General features: G+C 49.1%; 1 protein-coding gene across 2 annotated transcripts in view; it reads right to left on the minus strand.

Annotated features, from left to right (window-relative positions):
- VAV1 (vav guanine nucleotide exchange factor 1) overlaps nt 1-24,296 on the minus strand; it is a 57,337-nt gene extending 33,041 nt beyond the window's left edge. For both annotated transcript variants that reach the window (XM_045831766.1, XM_045831765.1), the window contains exon 1: nt 24,000-24,296. In XM_045831766.1, coding sequence (XP_045687722.1) covers nt 24,000-24,203 — 204 coding nt within the window. In that variant the 5' untranslated portion in view covers nt 24,204-24,296. The remainder of the gene's footprint in view (nt 1-23,999) is intronic.
- Between the last annotated feature and the right edge of the window lie 344 nt (nt 24,297-24,640).

A 24,640-nucleotide genomic window follows, 5' to 3' on the forward strand; every position in this document is an offset into this window, starting at 1 on the left:
GCAATCACTACATAAGTTATATAAATCTCTAACCACTATGCCATATACCTGAAACTAATATAATATTGTATGCCAGCTGTAATTGAAAAATTTTTTAATTACTTTAAAAAATAAAATAATTTTGCAATGTGACTGAATACACTATCAATATATGATGCTTACTGTGTGTTGGTACATCAGCAATAATCAATCAGAAAAAAAAATTTTAAGATAACATTTGCAAAATCCTAGAATAAGCAAAACCAACCTACAGTGATAGAAATCAGATCAGTGGTTGCCCCTGGGGTGGGGAGGGCAGCGGAGATTGACTGAGAAATCCCACAAGTGACGAAAAGAGTCTGTGTCCTGATAAGGGTGTGGGCCGCGCCCAGCGAGCAAGTGCTGGGGCCGAATGGCCAGGGAACTGAGGGCCTGAGCGTCTCGCTGCGTGAAAATGGGGCTTCGGTTTTGAAAGGATGCCATTTACCCGAATCTTTACAGTGTACAACAGACAAATTTAAAAAGCTGGTAATCTTAACAAATCTAACAAAATGAAGTGCAAATCCTTTATGGAGAAAATTATAAAATGCTATTGCAAGACAGAAAAGAAAATCTAAATAAATAGAGTGAAATGTATACTAATTCTTATCTGGAAAGACTCAGTATTGAAAAACTTTACCTCCTCTCCAAAACTGAGTTGTAGATTCAAAGCAATTTCAATTAAAATCCCAAAATGTTGTTTTTTTAAATAAGGTTTATTCTAAGCCAGATCATATTTTCATTTTGAAGTTTAAGGATTTTGTTTGTTTTGTTGTTTTTGTTATTTATTAAGTTTATTGGGGTTTTCAATGAACTTGACACATGAATGTTAAAATTTGTATGGAAGAGCACGGAGCCACAAAGAGCCAAGACAATTCTATAAAGAAAAAAGTAAAATGCGAGTACTCGTCCTACCAGACATCAGCTTATAAATCTACAGTAATTCAGACACTGTCATTACAGTGGGTTGCCTCCAAGATGACCCCCAGTGGGCCACAACCCCCCCATCCAGGCCCTGTTTATAATCCCCCCTCACACCTACCCAAGGCTGTCCCTGTGAACTAAGAATATGGCAGAAATAACATCAAGTGACTACTGTTCAAGGCCAAGGACTAATAGGCATGGCAGGTTCCACGTTGGCTTCTTGAGTTGCTCCCTGGCTGCCACCTTGAGAGGCCGCTCAGTGGGTCCCAGGCAGAGGCTCACATGGAGAGGAAGCGAGGTCCTACCTGGGCGAGGTCCTACCTGAGTGAGCCGCCTGGGAAGTGCACCCCCCAACACACCATCCCCTGTCAACATGGACTGCAGAGCATTGGTGAGCATAATGGCTAATAGACATGACTGAGCTTTAGAGTGCGTTGTTGTTGCTCAGCAATAGGTAAGTAACACCGAGGTAAAGACAACCCTCACTAGAGGGCCCAGATGTAAACCTCACAAGATGAAAATGCATTTTCTGACTGAGCAGGTATTGCAGACGCATGAAAAAAAAAAAAAGAGGCACTACTTTGTAATCGTGGGTGGTCCAACTGGTTATCCATAACAGCAAGAAAAGTTAAATCAAAATCCTACCTCATACCCCACTCAAAATCAACTCCAGATGGATTGAAGACTTCACTGCTCAAGGCAAGACATTTAGAAGACAATTGAGGAGAACAGGGAGTGATTCTGAAGCAATAAATCATAAAGGAAAAGATTCAGCTGCATGAAAATGAAGTTCTAGTCATCAAAAAGTATCATGAAGGGAAGGTAAAGACAACTATAAAGTGAGAGTGGACATTTGTTTGCACATTTGTATCCAAAATATATAGAGATCCCCTAGTGGCTTGACGAAGAGACAATTCAACGAGAAAACGGGAGGGAGGTGAACAGGCGTTTCACTAGAGAAGAATTACGACGGCCTCCAAACCCATGCGAAGATGACCAGCCTCAGGAGTTATCCAAAAAATGCTAATTAAAATCACAAATACCGTTTCCTGCCCACCCAATATGCAAAATACTTTAAGTCGGGCAAATACCAAGTATTGGCGAAGAGGCAGGACCCCAGAAATATACACTACTTCTTGGAGCATGAAATGGTTTAAAAAATTTGGAAAACAGCTTAGCATTATCTACCCGTTGACCCCAAGATTCCTAGGTGTAAATCATGAAGAAACCCTTTCGTATGCACCAAGAGATGGGTACCAGGGTTTCCAGAACAAGAATGCTTCAAGAATCAATCCCACAGCAGCCAGCTTTCAAGATGGCCCGAGGGACCCCCCGCCTCCTGATACTCAGGCCCTTGCGTGTCTGCTTCCAGCTGGGTGTGGGTAGGACTGCGGCTCGCTTCTAATAAATAGAACAAGATGGAAAGGAATGACCTTGTGGGACTCAAAGGTTCATAAAGGCAGGCGGCCTCCCTCTCCCTGCTCTGGGTGAAGCCACACTGTGAGCAGCTGTCTGGAGAGGCCCACACCTCATGGAGCTGAGGTCTCCAGCCGCAAGGAGGATCAGCCATCTCGGAAACTGCTCTTCTATCTCCAAACTGTCGGCGGCAGCCCAGCCAGCACCTTGACGAGCCTCGTGAGATGCCCTGAGCCAGCACCACCCATCAGAGCTGTTCCCAGATTCTCTCTTTTTCAGGCCTACCTCTGGTCCCCCAAATGTTCATGCCTGGAATGAGTAACACTAATCATAAACTTGATATAGAAGCATGGGGAGTAACTCAAGTTCTTAGCACAGAGAGCTTTTCAAATATAGAGGTGTTTTTAAACTAAATGAAAACAAAACAACAACACCCCAAGACGAGGGGAAGGATGGAGGGCAGGAAAGGAAGGGAAAGCAACCGGGCTCTAAATTTAGTGCTTGTGTATTTCTGTCTGTGAAATCCCCACATCAAAGGCCGGGGGGCAGCAACCAGTAGGTACGAGTAAGAGCTGGTAGAATCTAAAATCTAGCAAACAAGGAGAATCTAAAATCTAGGAAGAATTTAGTGAAAGCAGGTAAAAGGGTTATAAATTCTGAATTTAAAAGGACTGCAGGTTTTCTGTCCTTTATTTTCTTGATGTGTGAGCACGTGAGAATTTAAAAGCCATGCCCCTGGTCCATCCTATTTACTACCTAGAGGCAGAGGTTTTAGCACCAGAGTTTTCTGTGCGTGAGAACCACCTGAGGGCTTTTGTTTAAAATGCAGATTCCTGGATTCCAAACCCGAGAAATTCTGGTTCAGCTGGAGTGGTGGGGAAGCCAGGAATCTTCCTTTTGCCTGGCACCCCACATAATTCTGATGCACGTTGGGCTCTGGGGAGAAAGTGGGCTAGACCTTCCAGGGGATGCTCAGATCAAGGTGTGGCATTTTAACACTTAAGAAGTCATCTTAGGGCTTCCCATCAAACTGGCAGAGCAGGGAAATGGTGTACTTGCCTCCTCTATGACCACTTCAACATTACAGCTGAACTGCAGAGCAACCACCGTTCAGAATCGCCTGAAGACCAGCTGAACAGAAGTCCGGTAACTAAGGATGCAGAGAAGAAGTCACATCCAGACCAGGAGGAGGGGTGGAGACACGGAATGGGCTGGTCCCACAGCAACAGGTGGTGGACAAAAATCAGGAGAGATGTCTCAGCTACAGAGGTCCCCCCTGAGGAGGGAGGAGTCCCAGCCCCACACCAGGCCCCCCAGCCCAGGGTTCCAGTGCCAGGAAGAGAAGTCCCCACAACTTCTGGCTGTGGAAACCAGTGAAGATTGTGGCTGAGTGAGACGGAGGGCTTCTGGAGTCCCAGGCATTCCTCTTAAAGGGCCCACCTGCAGTCTTACTCGCCGATGGTCTCACTTTGAGCTCCAGCACCGGGGCGGTAGCTCAAAAGGCCCAGGAGACTTGCAGGGAGGCCTGAATAGTCTGGCTTCAAGGCAAGGGCTGGAGGGGCAGCTTTCTGCCAGACAGAAGTGCTGGCGCAGGCCACTGTTCCTTTGCTGAGCCCTTCCCCTGTCCCTAGATTCTTGACCTTTGGAAAGTGTATGAGACAATAAATCTTTGTTCTTAATAAATGTTTGTTCTTAAATTTTGGGGTAATTTGTTGCACAGCTATAGCTAATACAAGCCCTGCAATGGAAATGCCCCTAATATCTATCTAGAGTAGAATGAATAAATTGGGGTAACTCACATAGTAAAATACTATACCATGTTACGAAAGAATTAACTACAGCCATAGACATAAACGTGGGTAATTTCAAAAGCATAATGTTAAATAAAAAAGCAATTCTCATACACATATTGTAATTCCACTTATATTAAATGCAGACATTGGCAAAATTAAGCAGTTAAATGTTTAGGAACACATATATAGCAAGACAATAAAAAATATCAAGGAATTCATTGCCCAAAAGTTCAAGATAGTGACCACTTTCAGGGAGTTGGGGAAGGGCAGGGAGGGGCTTGTAAGGCTGTTTTCCAAACTGTGCACCATTAGCAGGTCACAGAGTGGGCTTAGCAGATTCCACTAGAATGGAATAAAATACATTGCAATGTTTTCAATGTAGAAAAGATTAGGGATGAAAAGCTTTCATTTCAGTTGCATGTGCTCCTGTGGCGGTGGGCTGGGGGGTCATGGGGGAAATGCATTTCTTACTAAAGTTGAAGTAAAAAAAAAAACGTCTTGAGAAACATTGTTTTAAAGATTCCCAAGAAATGGTAATGTTCTAACTCTGCACCAGAGCAATGGGCGCATTATTCTTCTTCAAACATTTCCCGCAGGCCTTTCGCATCCTCGTGCACCTGCAACAGATCCCACACTGAGAAGAGTAGGTGACAACAGAGCTGAACTGAGGCTCTGCCCGGGGAAGCGAGAGGGGCCGGAGGAGAACCCAGGGAGAGCCTTCACCACCGTGGAGCAATGCTCTTCATGCGGAGCGGCCACGGTCTGCCTACAGTCACCCCAGGGCCCCTGTGCTCACCGGGGCCCTGTGGGGATTAACGTTATGTACATCACCCTCAGGTTTGTTCTCTGTACGATGTGTTACAGTTGTCCGGGGCTGTTACAGTACTTATGTTACAGGTTGGGCAGCATGCTAAGGTTGCATCCCTATTCTAGTTTGGGCCCCTGGAAGAAGACTTTGGGGTACATGTGGTACAGCTGAGAGGGGATCCGAGGAGGACTTGGGCCCAGGGAGGTGGGGCGGGGAGGGCGAGTCAACACAGGCGGTGTCCCTGAGGACCTGCGGACATCAACTGGGGCTCGCCCCTCGGGGTCTCTGGTAGATGAGGTCGACGTGGCTCAGAACCAGTCCATCTGAGACATAGGAACACGGGGTATTGGTCCCTCAGCCCCCCTCCAGCACCGACTGTGGGTGCCTCGCAGGGTAACTTCCAGGCTAAGGATCTTCCTACGGCCAGAGAACATTCTCAGTCAGAGAGTCTCAGGGAGTCGTCAAGAACCCTCCGTAGGTGACTGCTGAGAGGGCTTCAGAATGGGCGGGGCACCCACCCCATCTGCTGGAGTCCCGAACTTTTCTCCTTGGTCTGCCCCACCCTCTCATCTGTCAGAGCTTCCTATTACGTTCCCTGCAAGGATGACTGCCATTGCCCTGGCCCCCTTTGGCGGGGGGGCGCTCAGCTGGTTGGAGCATCGTCCTGTGCACCAAAGGGTTGCAGGTTTGACTCCCGATCAGGGTGCATATTTAGGTTGCTGGTCAGGGTGTGTACAGGAGGCAACTGATTGATGTTTCTCACATTGAAGTTCTCTCTCTCTCTCCCTCTCTCCCTCTCCCGCCCCCACCCCCCACCCCACCTTCCCCTCTCTCTAAAATCAATTTTTTAAAAAATGTCCTCAGGTGAGGATTGAAAAAAAGAAAAGAATGACTGCCACACAAATGCTTGAAGAAATTGGTTGGGATTTCACAAAGAGCCTAAGTGAGAAATATGGGGTGAGACTTTTGGAATCGGGAAGCCTTCCCGGAAGTGTTGGGACAGGGCAACAGTGAGGGGCTGAAGGAGGTCCAAGCACATTTCTCCCGTCAGCAAATGCACTCTGGCCCAGGGTCACCGCACCTTTGGTGTGACCCCCACTAAGTTTCAGAGCTTTCTCTCCACCCACTTCTCCTTGGCGCCAGGAGTCAGGAGGGCTCCTGGGGTGGTGAGGTAGGGAATGGGGTGGAGAACAAACCCCAGCAGTGTCCTGATCCAAAAGGACACAGGAAGATCCTACTCCCTCCTATGTGTCTCAGGACAAATAGCCTCCCCTCTCTCAACTGGTTTTCTCACCTACTAGGGGAGACTGTCAAAATGCCTACTGTGTCCTATAATTCAACACAGTAACACGTGTAAAGGGACGGCGTGGTGTGAGCCCTCAATACCTGGAAATGATCATCACCAGTATCACCACAGTCATCACCACCATCGCCATCGCTACCATCACAATGATCAAGCCCATCAGCATTGGGATTATCGCTGCTACCGTCCTCATCTTCATCATCACATCAGTACCATCAACACCTGCAGTTTCGCCATCATGACCACCCCAGCCCTTTGGGAGGAGGCCCCACTTATGGAGAACTTAGCCTTTTCTAAACCTTATACAAAGAGTCTGGCAGGCAGAGCTGCATCTAACTCTCCCAGCAGAGTTGCTACCCCAAGATCTGGGAGGTAAGCTCTATTAAGATCTGTCCCTCCCGTTATTTGGACCCAGAACGTTGGAGTCTCCTGTTCTCTATCATCCGTTCCTCCATCACTCTACTTCCAGTCCATCAGCAAATCCTGTTGGCTCCACCTTTAAAGTATATCCAGAAGCCCACCCCTCCTCTCCACCTCCACTGCCAGCCCCCGGTTCAAGGCACCATCATCGCTCACCCAGGTAACTGCAATGATGCAAGGAGTCCTCACTGGACTTCTTGCTCCTGCCCCTGAACTCCTGTAATTTATTTTAAATGCAGCAGCCAGAGCAATATTGTCAAAACCCTCCCAGGGCTCTCATCTCACCCAGATGCAACCCCAGGTTCTCCCCACAGCCCACAGGTCCTACCGCTCAGCCTGCCCCAGCCCCTCCCTCCCTGCACCTCACTTACTCTGCTCCAGCTACATGGGTCTCCTTGCTCTTCCTAAAACATGTCAAGCACGATTCAGCCTCAGGATCTCTGCACTAGCTGTTCCTTTCTGCTTAGGACGTCAGTCCCACAATTAACCTGGTGCCTCCCTTCCTTGTCCCTTTCACACTTTGGATGAAATGTTCCTTTTCAGTGAGACCCTCCCAGCCACTCTAAAACTGCAACACATGCATGCACGCACACACAGCACTCCCCATCCTCCCTTTCTGCTTTATTTTTCCCCTCCTGCAACTTACTGTCTGGAACACTATATATGTCACTTACTTATTTTGCTATTGTCTGTCTGTCCTCCACCCACTACACACTAGAACATCAGCTCCACAAGGGTAGGGTTCGCCTTTTATTTTGTTCACCACTGTGACCTCAGCACTTAGTACAATGACTTGCACATAGTAGCTGCTCAGTAAAAGTTGGTGAATGAATGAATGAATCCCCTTTTGACAGATGAGACAACTGAGGTTCATACTGGAGACATCACCTGCCCGAGCCACAGAGGTAGGAATGGGGAGCCACACACCAGCTCTCTGGCTTCAGAGGCTGTGGCCCTAACTACTGCGCCATCCTCTCTTTGAACCACACCAGGCTTCCCCCTGGAGCTATGCAGGACCATGATGGGGCGTTTGGCATGTGACAAGAACCACATGTACCACTTTCTAGCTCAGCCGCTTTGCAGAATGGTGGACTGACTCCAGACAGGGCTTGCAGATCACCAAGGGCAAAAGAACAGATGGTCTCATCTGGCCTGCGGGAGGAAGTTCCTTCCAGACCTCAGGGAGATCAGCTGAGCCTTGAGACTCTTTCCCCCCAGTCATGTGACATCGCAAATGGTGGGGGGTGGGGTATGACTCATCAGCCCTCTGGGCTGGAGTGGGGCCAGCTGAAGAAAGGGACTACCTCAGACAACAAGAGTAATGGAGGTTAGACCACCAGAAGAACTTCCAGGTAGCCTGTGGTGTGGGAGAAGGTGGCAGAGAACAAAACCCTTTAAACAAACATAGACAGGGTATAAAAGGACATTTCCTCCTTGTTGGGGGGTAACCCCTTCGGCTCCCCTCCTCCTTCCACCAGAGTATCAGAGTTCAGCTGGCATCTTACCCACATGCAAATCAGCACCCTGGCACTTCCCCTTTGCCTGCAGGCCCCCCATCAGCACAGCCCCTGTCCCAGACAAAGAAAGAGCTGGAAAGGTTAGCTATACACTGCCTTTCTCCAGGGTACCAGTGGCAGGGACAAACCCCTTTTGGTGGCTACTGCGGGCAGGGGCAGGCGGAGAGCAGGAGAGGGGACCCGCAGCTGAGCACACTGCTGTAATCAGCTCCCCCACCCCCACCCCAGCCCCAGGGAGCGGCCGGAAACAGGAAATGCCTGTTACCAGGGTTTGCTGGGGAGACAGAGAAAGGGGGGCCCTCTGCCTTCAGCCCTTGCAGCCCCTTAATCTTGAGGCTGCAAGACTTCATTGTGCAGACCAGAGAAGGTGGGTGTGCTATGAACCCTTTGCAAAGCCTGTAAGCAAAGGTGCAAAGCATCAACTCCTCATCCCGGCCTCCAACAGCCTCCCTGCACCAGCCTCTCTTCTCCCCTCTCCCCACCCAAGCACACGCCCAACACCTCAGTGTCAACTGAGGGCATCCAGGCAGACTCCCGGCCCAGCTTGGGCCTTGGATAGATCTCTGTACATTCTGGTGCCCAGTTACCTCACCTTCACATTGGGAATGAAAATACCAATCAAATGAGTTTCCCCTCTAGCACCTGGGCCTCTAGGCAGGGTTATACATTCATTCAGTAAGCATGTGCCTACTGTGTGCCAAACCTTGGCCCTGGTGGTGGCCAAGACAGAACCCTGTCCTCACAGAGCTCACACAGTCTAGCGAGGAGACAGACACCGGGCAGGTTTTACCACAGTGGTGAGGAAGTGTGCGTGAAAGCACAGAGAGCGTGAGAATGGTTCAGTGGGAGCTGTGCCCCAGATTAAGAGACCGTGGAACAAATCAAAGAAGCATCCCAGGCAACCCTCCTCACACGCTCCTGGAGGGGGACGCCAGATGGTGCAAGCACTTTGGGAAAACAGCTCGGCAGTTTCTTAAAAAGCTAAACGTGCACTACCAGGCCACCTGGTCCATCCCCAGGCATGTACCCAAGAGAAATGAAAAATGAGCATGCATGCAGAGACCTGCACCCAGATGTTCCCATCACTTTATCTGTGAGCGTCAACACGTGGGAGCAGCCCAAGTGTCCATCAACAGAGTAGGGAGTGTGTTCCAGGCCAAGGGAACAGCACATGAGACTCTGGTCTTCCAGCCAGCCCTGCATGGATTCGATAAACAGTGAGTATCTACGATGCCCCAGGTAGTGGTCCAAGTGCTGTGGGTACAGTTGTGAGCAAAACAGGCAGAGATCTCTGCCCCTGCGAGGCTGATATTCTGCAAGAAGAACACAAACAAACCTATTACATGCATATGACTACGGCTTGTTAGGAGGTGGTGGGCATGAAGAGATGGCAAATTGTGTACGTCCGCAGAATGGACGACTACTCAGTGATCATAAGGAGTGAAGAACTGATACACACCACAGTACAATGAATTGCAAATGACGCCAAGTGAATTAACTAGACTTAAAAAGCATTAATACTGTATCATTCCATTTACATAACACTCTAGAAGATGCACACGCATCCACAGTGACCCAAAGAGGAGCTGCCTGGGGATGGCAGGTGGAGGGACCCAGAGGGTTGGGAGGAAGAAATTTCAAAAGGGTAGGAGGAAACTTTTGGGGGTGATATGTTCACTCTGGATCATAGGGTTGGTTTCACACATATGTCACAATTTATCAAATTGTACATTTTAAATAAGTCATTGATTGTATGTTAATAAAGCTGTTCATTTTAAGCCAGTGGGATAGCAGATACCTGTTGTGTCTTTCCCCTAAAACTAGGAGCTTTAGGGGAGCTTTTAGAGGATGGTGGTTGGGGGGAAGAATGATAGAAACCATCATCGGTCAAAAATGCAAAAGGTGCTCTCCTGTCACATCGCTGTCTCTTTGGTCTGAATGGGAGATGAATATGTGGTCTTTGTCTGAATAAATCTTGGCGTGGGAGGGGGAGAAAATGTTCCAGGCAGCGGGAACAGCATGCCACGGGACTCTGAGCATCCAGCCCCTCTGTGGATTCAATCAGTAGTTCAGAGCATCTACCGTGCTCCAGGCTCTTGTCCAAGTGCTGTGAACACAGCTGTGAACGGAAGAGGTACACGCCCCTGCCCTGGTGAGGCTGACAATCTGGCAGAAGGAGGCAAACGAAGTGTTACATGGATATAAATATAGCTTGTTAGAAGGTGGTGTTAAGGGACAAAAATAAGTAGGAAGAGTGGGTGGGGAGTGCCATAAGGGGGTGCAATACTAAATAAGGAGGTCCAAGAAGCCTCATTGAAAGAGTGACATTGAGTAAAGGCTTAAAGGAAGGAATGATCCAGGTGTATATCTGGAGGAACAAGCATTCCAAGCAGAGGGAACAGCCAGTGCAAAGGTCCTGAGGCTGGACCCTGCCTGGTGTGATTGAGGAAGAGGTTGGAGTGAGAAAGAGGGAGTGTGAGGGAGTGATCCCTCCCTCCACCCGAGGGTGGTCTCGGGTACGTATTTATCAAAACCGCTCATGTGATCAAAAGGGCATGTGGTTGTCACCCTGAACACCCTACCATTCTGCCATATCTCCCAGAGCCCCTGCAAGGGAAGAGTAAATGGTTGACGCCTTTGGAAGCATTTTCTCCAACTTCCCCCGGTGACATGCTAATCATAGATCAGACTCAACGCAACAGCCCCACATTGCTTGGGGTGTTGGGATGCTGTGCCCACCTGGGGGTCGTTCTAGGTCCCCAGGGAAGATGGGCACAAGACAGCGACCCCAAGGTGGAGTTCTGGAAACACTGTCCACTGAGGAGCCATGAAGGGGCTGCGGGTGTTCAGCTTGCTCTAGGGGCAACTTGGGGCAAGCCAGGGACATAATCATGGTCAGCAGATCTCTGCTGGGCTGTATAGAAGGCTGATTAGCTCTGTGTTGGTGGCCCATGACAAAGAGAGTCCTAAGAAAGATCTGGGTTTGATATAAGAGTGAGCTAAACTTCAAAACCAACAGAGCCAGTAAAGCTAAGAAGGGCGCTGACACAGAAAATAAAACCATTGCATATCATCAGCTTTCAGGCAAATAGCAGTAACAGCAGTGCCCTTTAATTGAGGTAATACACTGAGCTCAAAGAGGCAGTCACTAGCTCAAGGTCTACAAGGGTCATTAGCCTGCTTGCTCTGAGCTCCACGCCACCCTTCCTCTGCTTTGCGCTGTAGCAAAGGGAACTACATTTCCCAGGCTCCTTTGCGTCTTGGCTTCCAGGTAGGTTCAGCCAATGGGAGGCCTTTTCAGGAGACCAGAGGACAGAAGGGACTGAAGTCAGGTAGGTTATTTCTCCCTCTCTTTCTCCGTGTCTTGCAGCAGCAAATGTGTCTATTCCGTGGTCTCTGTTCCCTGAAGACAGCTGCTGCCCCAGGCTCTAGCTCACTGAATGGCACTGGGCCCTGGTCACACCACTTCCTTCCACTGTTCCACCAGCCTAGTGGCCCCTCTCTTAGTACCCCCCATCTGCCTTCTCAGTTTCCCCCTCACCCATTAGCCAGTTATCCGAGTTAAATTCTCTCTGTTTGAGAGACCTAAGATTATTTCTGCCTTCTTGACTGAACCCTGACGAAACCAGAAATCTGAACCCAAGACTATCTCCACAACCACCTGAAAGGCTCATATGCCCCCTTCAAAGAGACAAAATTCATACAGTGTGTATGGTCACAAGTTTTGGGGGCCTGGACACTTGGGGTCAAATCCCAGCATAGCTACTTATTCACTCAGGCAATTTACTCAAACTTTCTATGTTTCCATTTCCTCATCTGCAAAATTAGGATAATAACATGTAACAACAGGCTGTGCTTTCCACACATGGCCACAAAAGTATCAGCCATCCAGCATGTTCTTTGAAACTCCCTTCAGGAGGTAAAGTCTGACTCTCCTCTCCTTGAATCTAGACTGGTCTTGCTGACTTGCTTAGTCACTAAGAATGCAACAAAGTAACACTGCATGATCTCGAAGTAGGTCAGAAGAAGCCTTACAGCTTCTGTCTTCATCTTTCAAGAAACAAGTACACTCTCCACGTTCCTCCTCCAAATCCAGTCACCACATTGCGAGGAAGCCCAAGCCACACAGAGAGGCCACATGCCATGGTGCAGTCAGCAGCCCAGCCCTGGCACCCACTGTGCCAGTGAGCAGTTCTCCAGATGATCCCACCCCCCAGACCATCAAGGTTTCTCATTACAGAGATGACCAGCCATCATCACCACACCCTGTCAGAATCCCTGACAGAATCTGCCGGAATTATAAAACAGTTTTGCTAGACATGTCTGGGGTGGTTTATTTCATTGTACAGAAGTTCCCTTTATCCATGGTTTCACTTTCTGTGGTTTCAGTTACCCGTGGTCAATCTTGGTCCAAAAGTGTTAAACAGAAAATTCCAAAAGTAAACAATTCCTAAGTTTTTAAAAAGATTTTATTTTTTTTAGAAGAGAAAGGAAGGGAAGAAGAAAGAGAGGGACAGAAACATCAGTGTGTGGTTACCTCTCACATACCCCCTACTGGAGACCTGGCCTGCAACCCAGGCATGTGCCCTCACTGGGAATTGAACCGGTGACCGTGTGGTTCACAGGCCAGCACTGAATCCACCTGAGCCACACCAGCCAGGGCTACAATTCCCAAGTTTTAAATTACATGCCACTCTGAGTTGTGTGACGAAATCTTATGCTGTTTTGCTCCATCCCACCCGGGACGTAAATCATCCTTTGGTCTAGCATATCCACACTGTACATGCGCTACAAAAGATACTTTGAGAGACAGAGAGACCACATCCACTTACCTTGTATTACAGTGCACTGTTATACTTGTTCTATTTTATTATTAGTTATTGTTGTTAATCCCTTACTGTGCCCAACTTACAAATTAACTTTTATCATAGGTATGCATGTATATGAAAAACATATATAGAATTTGGTACTCTCCACAGTTTCAAGCATTCACTGAGGATCTTGGAACACATACCTCACAGATAAGGGGGGCGGGGGGCAACTTTAATAGAAAACTGAGACATAATAGTCCCTACTCCATGGGTTTGTTGGGAAAATAAAGTGAGTCAGTAAGTACTTACAACATTTACACATGGTGAGTGATCACTAAGTGGAACTTGTGTTTGTTGTTGTTCCTTTCTACTTTCTGAACTGATTCCCGTCCTCGATGTGGATGCACTTTCCTCTGTGGGCCTCTTGACACTACACCCGTCTGGTTTTATTCCTAAGTCACTGGACTCTCCTGTGACTTCCTGCCTCTCCTTCCTTCTCTCCCTTACCCCTCGATGCTGCTGCCCTCCCCCGCCCTGGGGCTCAACCCTCAAGTCCCTGTCCTCTGTCTCTTACCTCCCAACCAAAATGAGCTCATTAGCTTCTGAGAATTTGTTTCCCAACACTAACAGGTCCTGCCTACAGTGCTTTACAACTTCACAACTATTGACTCCTTAAATTCTTGTAACAGCCAGGTAAGGCAGGGGATGTCTATCCATACCCCCATTTGAAAGGTGGGAGACCGAGCTACAGAGAGGTTTGGTTACTTGTCCAAGATTCCACAGTAAGGACCGGAACCCAGACGCCCATGTGACTGGGTTCCCTGTCCCTCAAACAAGAAGTCTCGGCCTCTGCACTACTGACATTGGGAGGGCTGTTCTGGGCATTACCAAATATTTAGCAGCATCCCTGGTCCCAACCCACTAGATGCCAGTGGCACATCTTTCCCTCCAGTGGTGACAACAAAAAACATCTCCAGGCATTGTCAAAGGTCCCCTGGAAAGCCAGTGTCTCTCTCCACCACCCCCAACCCCTGTCCGTCCTGGCAACTACTGTGCCAAGGACTATTCTGAGCTGCCTTCCAACTCCAGTATAACACAGCTGATCAGCACTCTCCAAAACTCGTTCCTCCCCCAGACTTCCAGCAGCAAATGATACCCACTCACGTAGGTCCCTAAGCCCCAGACTTAGACACCATCTCGTCTCCTTTCATTCGGCCCCACCCTCTCCCTCAATCAATCTGTCAGCAAGTCTGGTCGGCTCAACCACCGAAATGTGAGCCAGGACCCACTGTTTCCAACTCCTGGCCCAGGCCACCACCACTTCTTGCCGGGACCGTTTCATCAACTTCCTCTTCCCAGGTCTCCTTGCTGCCACCTCCACTGCCCCTAAAGTGTAGTCCCTAGAGAACAGCTAGGGCGACCTCATTAAACCACCAACCTGCTTACACCACCAAGAATTTCCCACCACACTGAAGTTCTGCACATACCCTGCAACCACTCCCAGGCCTCATTCCCCGTAACTCTCCCTCCACTCGCTCACTTTCCATCAGCAGATCCTTCATTCAGATCCTCCCATCACAGGGCCTTTGCATGGCATTTGTCCTCCCTGCCCCATTCTTCCCAGAAGTCCCTCCTCCTCCTTCAGCCCTCAGGTTTCCTTGACCACCCTTGAGAAAGCATGCCCCTTCCATTTTTCTTCATCTTGACCCCTGGTTTTTGTCTGCAGCATTTATTACAACATTTCATTGATTTGCCTGTTTACTGTCTGTTGTGGATTGAGTGGCTGCCCCCCCACACACACATACACACAAAAAAACATATGTCCACATCAAATCCCTGGGACCTGTGAATGTGATGTTACTTGAAATAAAAGGACTTTGCAAGGTGTAATTAATAATTAAGTTAAGGATCCCAAGGTGAGGAGATCATTCTGGATTATCCAGGTGGGCCCTAAACCCACTGAGATGTGTTTTTACAAGTGACACACACAGACACAGAGGGACAGACACAGAGGAGACAACCATGTGAAGACAGAGACAGGTTTCAGTGATGCAGCCACAGGCTAGGGATGCCTGGAGCGACCAGGTCCTGAAAGAGGCAAAGAACGGATTCTCCCCCAGAGCCTCCGGATGGAGGATTGAAATCAACATTTTGATTTCAGTCCTCTGGCCTCCAGAACTGTGAGACGATACATTTCTGTTGCTTTAAACTCTCCAGTTTGTGGTCCTTCGTTACAGCAGCCACAGGAAACAAGTACACTCCCTTGCCCCCTGCAAGGCCATGAACTCAGGGGAGTGGAGAGTTAATCTCTTGTGTTCTTTCCCATGCCCAGGAGTCAGCACAGTGCCTGTTGCTGATAATAACATAAGCGAATATTCTAACTCGAAGAAGCAGTCAATCTCTTTTTGATGGTCACCAGTTAGTAAGTGTTTATATTTCTTCGAGGCCCCCTTAGATAGAAAACTTACTCCTCCAAAACAGGGTTTCTCTCACCCAGGGGTGATTCTGCTCCCCAGGGTGACATTTGGCAATGTCTGGGAACATTTTGTTGTCACAACTCTGGAGGGCAGAGTGCCACAGCATCAAGTGAGTAGAGGCCAGGGATGTTGCTCAACGTCCTACAATGCACAGGGCAGTCCCCAGGACAGGGAAGGATCCAGCCCCAAATGTTAGCAGTGGTGACACAGAGAACTCTGCACTAAATTTGGTACTTAATGCTAATATAAACATCCATTCTTCCTCACATCTATGACCCCTGCTTCGGCTAACAGTCCCTCAGTTTCCCCTTTGTAACTGGCTCTCCTCCTCACTCAGTCTAATTCTTTGGGGTAAAGTCCAGTCAACCTCCAATTCCAGGAGTGGGCAGGTGACCTCGGGCCTGATCAATCAGAGCATCATATTCTTGTAACCACAGCAATTGGTTCAGAAAAGGTCATGTGACTCCACCCAAACAAATTATGTCCAACCAAAAACAGATCTTGGCTTGAGAGGCCTTTAAATAACCCTCCCATTTTCCATCAGACGTGGAATTGTGGGAACACAAATCTGGAGCAGCTGGGCACCCTCGTCTGACTCCATTAGGGGAAGAATGAGTGAAAAGGGAGAAAAACACCCAAAAGGGCCAAGTGAAGAAATGATGGGTGGGGCAAGGAGAGGAGGGGCAGTTCTCCTGATATAATAATGCCTGGGCTGCCGGGATCCAGCCGGACCTGAAGGCATTTTTCTCCCAATATTTTTAGTTATATGAGCCTACATTAAGCCAGTTTGATTTGGGTATTCTTGTCACAAGGTCTAAGATATTTGATTAAAACTTTTGCAGACTAAGCTCAGAATTTCCTCAAACCTTAAACTTCTCCAACTGAACATCCTTTATTTCTTCCACTATTGCCCAAGGGACCTGACTCTCAAGTTCTTCCTAAAACCCAGGTCACAAAACACCATCCTTGATATCAAAGGAGAATGGTTCGCCTCTGCAATGTGGTAAGGTCTTCAGAAGGCCAGCTGTGGTCATCCAACTCCTAACTTGGGTCCTGCTCTCTTCCTGGCACCATTAGTACTAGCCAGGGAGACAAACAGAACTCCTTTTGTCTCCTTAAATATGCCCCAACTTCTCACACTCAATTAGCATGTCACCTCCTCCAGGAAGCCTACTCTGATTTCTTCTAGGGGTTCTGTCCCCTCTCCTCCCACAGTATCCTGGGCTCCACCCACCCATCACTGAATATGTTGTGACCACACACACATTCCTCGTTTATTTTCATAAGCTGCATGAGAAGCTATGTCTCATTTATCACAGGATTCTCCATCACCCACAGCATAGCCTAACACAGAGAAATGTCTATGAGGTGGGTGGTATTATCATTTTTCTATTATTATTATTATTATCTTCACAATTTCCCCCATTTTACAAATGAGAAAACCCAGACCCTTGCTGAAAATCACATAACTAGGAACTCCTAGAGGAGGAATTGGTCCAAGGCAATCCATACTCAACCACCGCTAACCAACTACACCACTAACCAATTATCAGTAAGCACTCAACAAAGGCCTACCTATTACAGTAGGGTTCAATCAGCAAACTCTTTCTGTAAAGAGCCAGATAGTAATTTTTCTGGCTTGGCAGGTTGTAAGGTGGGTCTATGGACAATATGTCAGCCAGTGCAGCTGATCGTGTGTCAACTAAATTTTGTTTACAAAAAGAGGCAGCCAGCTCATGAATTATAGTATGCTGACCCATGTATTAAATGAATGATGAATGATCAGTGAATGAAGTGAATATTTAATAAATATTTACTGAGCAGCTACTTATTGTACAGGGCACTACAGATATAGTTTGTGAACCAAATAGACAAAAAGCCTTGCCCTGACATTCCAGTGGGGAAAGCAGATGATAAACAAATAAAAACTGTGGGAGGCCAGAGGGTGCTAAGTGCTATGGAGAAAATTTAAACAAGGAAGAGAATGAAAATTGCATGTGTGCAGGGAGGAAAAAGGGTGCAATTTTAGACATAGAAACCAAGGAAGATCTCTCTGACAAGAACCGTGGATGTAAGAGAACAATCACAGTGTATATGTGGGGAAAGAGGGATCCCGGAGGCAGAATAGCATGTGCAAAGGCCCTGAGGCTAGATTGCACCTGGAGGGTTCTAGGAACAGTGAGGAGGCCCGTATGGCTGGAGCAGAGTGAGTGAAATGGGGAGAGGACGGAGATGAGAGCTGAGAGGTAAACAGATGCCGAACCTTCTGGGGCCATGGTGAGGGCTTCGTATTTTGCTCCAAGGGCAATGGGAGCCACGGGAGGAAAGGAGCAGAGGAGGGACAGGGTTTTCTAGGATCCTCTGGGAAAGCCCTGAAGAGTAACATTTCCCAATACTGGGCCCAGGAGGAGGTCAGTGAACAGCAGAATGGAACGAAAAAGAAGAAACAGTGCTGAATGGTGACCCTCCCAGGCATCCATCCCCATCAGTCCCATCAGACGCGTTGAGATGAAGTCTTCCCACCAACACAGCCTGACCCACCTTCATTGGCCTGTACCCAGGCCCTCCATTCCTAACTAAACCCATTCTGCACAGCTTTGTCCAGGTCCTCCGCAGCCCTCATCCCACCAAAGTGTCCCCCAAACCAGCTCCCTCCAGGCCTGCATCTGTGAAGCCAGCTGGGTTTCACCCTGGGGTTCTCGGGGGCATTAACTTCTCTATACCCACCCAACCCATTTCCTCCTCCTCCTTGGCTTCCTGTTAAACTACATTCCCAGCCTCTCTTGCAGTCAGATGGGACCGTGAGACCAAGTCCTAGCCAATGGAACAAGAACGGAGGTGATGGCACCACTTCTGAGACACAGTGGCCTCCCATGGTTTCCTTTCTCACCCTGCTTCCTTGCCCTCTGGATGAATGGGGAGAGTGGGGCCAGGAGACAGAAGGAGCCGGGGTCCTAGAGAAACGGTAAAGAAGGGCTGTCCTCTCAACCCCCCAGTTACCCTAATGGGAAGGTTATGGAAGCGAAAAGTCATCACTATCATCACTGAAGCAATGCAGTTTGTCACAGGGCTAGCACCACACACCAAGTGCACCACACCCTACAGCCAACTTAGACCCATTAGTTTTGCACTTGCTATGCATCAGTCACCACGGTGGGAATGTAACTTACCTTATCACATTTAGTGCTCACATAACCCAGAGGTGAAGATACTATCCACATCCCTACTTTGTAGATAAGATAATCAGAGCTCAGATAGGTTAAATAATTTTTTTCTCCAAGGTCACAACGCTATTAAGTACCTGACTTGAAATTCAAAACAGCCTAATACATAAAGAGCTCCAGAAAATCAGTAAGAATAAAAAGGCCAAGAGTACTAGAAGGAAAAAAATAATCGGCAAGTAATATAAAAAATTTTCAAAAAAAATTTTTCACTTAGAAAAAGTAAAAATAGCTCTTAAACATAGGAAAAGAGGATCTACCTTACTACGAAAAAGGAAAATAGAAATTGAGTCATACTGACTCAATTCAGCACTGAGCTCCCTTTATCCCCCAAGTTGGCAACCCCAAAAGCTTGGCAACAGAAGTCCGTTGGCAAGGCGGTGGAGCACCAGCACTCTCGTGCATTGCTAGTGGTAGAGTACCTGGAACAATCTGCCTGGAAACAACGCCACGTAGAGAACAATTTCCCCATATCCAAAATACACACTCATTCTCCTTGAGCAGCAAACTCTTCTGAGAATGTATTCCTTGGATATACTTGCCCAATATGTGAGGCAGCAAGAGTAACATTTACCTGTAGCCCTGTAGTTTTCTAGGTTCTTTATAGTAACTCATTTATCCCTCACAACAATGCTTTAAGATGGAGATGTATTATACCCCTTCTACAGATAATGGAACTGAAGCACAGAGAGGTTAAGTAACATGCCCAAGGTCACACAGTACAAGAGCTCAAAAATGATTCATGGACAAGGTTATTGATTGCAGTAAGCTTGTAAGAACAAAAGCCAGGCATCTATTGATGGGGATGGGGGGGTGGTAAAATAAATGACCCCAGCCATGCACTGAAATAGAAGCAGTTTAGAGTAACTGTTAAGAGTAAGGAGCCTGGGGCCAGGTGCCTGGGTTCAAATTCCCAACTCTGCCACTTTCGAGTTGGGTGCCCTGGAGCAAATTATTTAACGTCCTCAGTTTTCCCATATGAAAAATGAGGATAATAATAGTATCCACCTCATAGGTTCTTGTGGGAATTAAATGAGTTAAGGTATAGAAGGCATTTAGACCAGGGATCAGTGAGCTTTCTCTGCAAAGGTCTGCAGAGTAAATACCTTCAGCTCCTCAGGCCACAGTCTCTGTGGTAACTACTCAACTCTATAGTTGTAGCTAGAAATCAGTCATAGTACATAAATGAATGTGTGTGTCTGTGTGCCAATAAAACTTTATTTCTAAAAAACATGCTGTGGACAGATTCAGTCCTGACTGTAGTTTGCTGTCTGTCCCCTGGGTTACACTAAAGCCTTGCACAGAGCACAATATAAGTGGTTTGTTAAATAAATGAACAATCTGGAACATCACGTGGCCATTTTGGAAAAGAAATGAAAACAATCTCTATGTATTGATTTGGTAAAACTCCCAAGGCGATTATTAAAGTTAGGAAAGCAAGGCATAAAGCAGTGGGGAAGCAGGGTATATGCTATCTTTCGTGCTAAGGGAGGAGTGTAGTAAGAACATAAATTCCTATTTGCTTATGTTTGCATAAGGAAATCCTGGAAGAACATACAGTCAACTTTAAAAAACGTGGTCACTTATGGGGGAAGGTAGGAACTGGGTATCTGAGAGACAGGACTAGAAATTAAAATTTTCCCTGGATGCCTTTTTATGCATTTTAATCCTGAAATGATATGAATGTATTATTTAACCAAATGGTTAAATAATTTAAGACTCTATTGGGCTCCAGACCTGTCCTCTAGCAGAGAGTCCTTAACCTCAGCACTGTGGACATTTAGGGCAGTATAATTATCTGCTGTGTGGCACCTGTCAGTTGCCGAGCAGAACCCCTGGCCTCTCTGCACTAGATGCCAGCAGCGTCTCCTAGATGTGACAGCGAGGAACATCTCCAGAATTTGCCAAATGTCCCCTGGGAGAGGCAAATTTCACCCCAGTTAAGAACTACTACCCTAACCCAATTCCTACTTGCGATGTTATGCCACCTGTCCTTATGTCCTCTCCCTACCCCAAATCCTTTCTAAAAAGACTTTTTAGTGAGGGTTTATCAGGTATCTGACACTGTGCCAAGCAGTACTGAAGTATCACAGGAATCCACCCCGCAAAAGGGCCGTTTTTATTTACAGTTCACTGAGGGGAAACTGAGGCTCAGGAGGGGAAGTCGGGAGTGGTGGTGCCTGCATGTGAACCCAGGTCTGTCTGCTCCAAGCCCACCCTCCTGTTCTAGCTCGCCTGCCCTTTCCTGCCTCTGCCAGTGGCACCAGCATTCACTGAGCTGGGGACCTCAACACCATCTTGGACCCAGTGCCTGTCCCCACCCCAAGTCTAATCAGCTCCCACGTCCTGGTGGATCTTTCCCACAATGACTGTCACATTCATCCCTTCCTCTTCATGTCATTTGCCTTAAAGTTGCATCTCTGCAACCCAGAATTTGGAGGCTCAGAAAGCAGTGGAAGAGAGTTGGGGTGTCTGGTTGTCACTGCGGCCGCTTATGATGGGACTCTCTCTGGAACTCAGATCTGAGGGAACTTCCAGCTTGAAGAGTCTTCCAATCTGACCTCACCCATGAACATTTCTACCAACCAGGCCCTCTACTGCCCTGCAGTAGTGCAGCACAGCCTGTGTGGACACTCACCATTCCGACCCCAGGGCCTTTGCACTCGGAGTACCCCCAACCAGGTGCTGTTTCCCCAGATCCACATGGCTCGCTCCCCCACTTTCCCTGGGTCTCTGCTCAAATATCACCTTGTCGGTGAGGCTTCCCAGACACCCTGTTCAAAAGTGCAGCCCCACGCAGCTGAGTCCCCTTTCTTGCTGTTTCTCCACAGCACACCCCACCACCTCCTGACTACTTGCTCATTGTCAGTCTCTCCCACGAGAATGCAGGCTCCACGACAACAGGAGCTTGTGTGTGTCCTGTTCCCACTGAATTGGCATCCAAAAGAGTCTGGCATTCATCGTAATTGTTGACAAATGAATGAATATTTAAATATGCTCTTCCCACCCTCTTCCCTGGAAACAACTGAGCAAAAGCAGAGGAGCTATGAAAAGGAAATGAGAGTAACTGGGAAGCCTCCACACCTTTATTTATTCCATGGCCCCCCACCCCGGCCCACACCCTTCAGAAGCACCCTCCCTTTTCTCTCTCTGCGCTTCTGCTTCTTATGGCCCTGGCTTACGTCTGTTGACTGACAGGGACTTGCAAACCTAGCCAGGTGGTTCTTGTGGGACATCCCTCTGGCTTAATGTTTTAGCTTCCTGCACACATCCCCACTGTGAACGGGGCATGGGGCTGAGCTTTGAATAGAAACGAAATGGGCAGGGGGAGAAGGGAGCAGAGCTCCCAGGTGGGAAGGATCAGGTAAGAAACCTGCACGGCCTGGGGCCTGACACAGCTGGATGCAGGAAGCCAGAACAGTGAGAAAACTCCTACTCACTCTTCAAAACCCAGCACAAATGTCCCCTCTCTTGTAGAAAGCCAGACTCCCTCAGGCAATATCTTACCTTTGCCTCAGGACCCCCAGACATTTGTTCCTCCACCACAGTCCTGACAACAAAGGGCAGGGGTGTTGGTTCTGTCTCCCCCAGTCTAGGAGCACCTTGAGGGCTAGACCTGGGCCTGGGGTCCTTGGTATTGCCCAGAACATAGAATTACGATGGTCCCTGGAGTCCCCACAGCTGCCCTCCTAGACATTAAATGCCACACCCCCTTGCTTTTCATGCAGGGGTGAAAGTTCATCCTTAAATCTATCCTTTTTTTAAGATTTTTATTTGTTTATAGTTTAGAGGGAGGGAGATGGAAGGGAGAAGGAGAGGGAAACACTGGGTACATACATGGCCCAAAACCCAGGTATGTGCCCTGACCAGGGATTGAACCAGCAACCTTTGGGTTGGCAGGCAGACACTCCATCCCCTGAGCCACACAGCCAGGGCTATCCACTTTTTCATTAGCTGCTACTGAAGCCTCACTGGGGTCCTCGCCTCCCTGCAGATCTGGGACCTGACAGGTCCTACAGCTACTTCCTCAAGTGCTGGAAGCCAGAAGGAAACAAGCAAATGTAGGCAAATTTAGGATGGCCTGGGGGTGGGGGTGGGGGTAGGGGGTGGTGAGGGGTGCCTGGAGCTCCCTCATTCCATCAACAAACCCTGCTTGGGCTAGGAAGACGAGGCCCACCAACCTCTCTACCCATGGCTCTGTCCCCAGGAAATATCTCCAGGGAACCCCTCCATGGACCCCTCTCCCTGAGCAGTCACCTCCCCTCCCCCCATCTGCACATGGCACCTCAGACCAGAGAGAGGCTATGGATGCCCCAACTGCCCCCCAACCCACCAGCCTACAGCTCCTCTGGACAAGGCTTTCTCCCTGGCATAGAGCCTAAGGGCTGGCCTGTGGGTCCCCTCAGACCCCCGTGGCAGGCAGGGCACCCCCAGCCCCCACCCAGCAGCATGCACCACTTCCACCCAGCACCCATTCAGCCAGAGGGAACCAGAGAAGGTGCTGCAGAGCATCCAGTCCTGTTACCTCCCCCACCCCAACCACATTCAAATGGGGACTTGAATGTATTTCCTGAGCTGGGGGCGGTCACAGTCAAATCCGCCTCCTTCTGGACCCTTTGCCCATACAGAAATTGCTACCGAGAAAGAACAGCTATTTCTAGACGCCCAAACCCCAGAACCCACTCTCGGGGGCTCAGGACCAGGTCCTCAACGTCCCCCAGGGGATGAAGGGAGCCAGGAAGAAGAGAGCCCTGGGTCACAGCCCCCCACCTGCCCAAACTGCCCCAGGCCCAGGCAGGAAGCCAAGGGGAAGGAGATGTGAGGGGAAGGAAGGGGCCCAGGGCCCAGAGGAGGAGACACATGTGGGGAAGGAGGCAGAAGAGGCCCCTCCCCCATAGCCAGAATCTGGGGGTAGAGGGTCAAAAAACCCTTAGGCACCCTGTTGGCCATCCAGGGGGTTCCTAGGTACCCCCTCAAGCCTCTCAGAGGATGACACCTGGGGCCTTGAACCCCAGTGAAGTCAGCCTGGGGCTCAGGAGTGGTTAACCCCCAGCTTGCCAGTTCTCAACTTAGATTTGGACTCACTTCGTGCTATGAACGCATTCCTGCTAACCTGGGGTGGGTCACCCCAGAATCTCAGTGTTGCCATCCACACATCCCCCTGTCCCCTAAGCCAGCAGCGAAGTTGGCATATACCCCTCTACCTTGCCGGCCCAGAGGTTCAGTGCACTAACCCAGCCTGGAATACCCCCACTTCCAACTTTCCGCTCGACAGCCCGCAGTGGGCTCACCTGGGACATCTGGGGACGCAGGTTGACCTCGCGTAAGTTGATGGCGTGGGGCAGCAGGTTGTTAAGCAGCTGGCAGAGAAGGACCCCATCCCGAAGGGCCTGCGCCAGCTCGCACACCTGGGCCCCGTCCCAGGTCACGCGGTGGCTGGGCGGCAGTACCCGGCACTGGATCAGCCAGTGGGTACACTGTCGCCACAGCTCCATGGCTGCTGCCTTCCCCGGTCGGCCCGCGAACCCCTCGCAGCTTCCACCACCCGCCCTCCCGCCTGCCTGTGCTACTAGCTACCACTTCCTCTTCTTTGCCTGTAACTGTCGCCGGGAGAGGGGGTGGAGGAGGAGGAGTCGTGGGGGTGGGGGCGGGGGTAGCACCTGCAGTCCAGCCCCGCCTAGCCCAGCCCCTTCCATGAGGGAGCTGTCTGTCCCTCACCAACGCAAGGCCTGGGCACCTGGGAGGACGAAGGGGCTGCGGGTGATCAGGCTAGCCAGACCGAGCCCGGCTGCCTGTCTCCATATCCAAGCTTTGAGCAGTAACACCTGAAAATACTCAAAACCCGCCCTCTGCTCACCCCCGTCCCTGCCTCCACCCTGGTCCAGCCGCATCACCGCCAGCCTGGACCAGCACAGTCTCCTCCGCCCTGGTC

Source organism: Phyllostomus hastatus, unplaced genomic scaffold, assembly GCF_019186645.2.
Source record: "Phyllostomus hastatus isolate PE091 unplaced genomic scaffold, TTU_PhHast_1.1 phas_contig_159, whole genome shotgun sequence".
NCBI classification, from domain to species: Eukaryota; Metazoa; Chordata; class Mammalia; order Chiroptera; family Phyllostomidae; genus Phyllostomus; species Phyllostomus hastatus.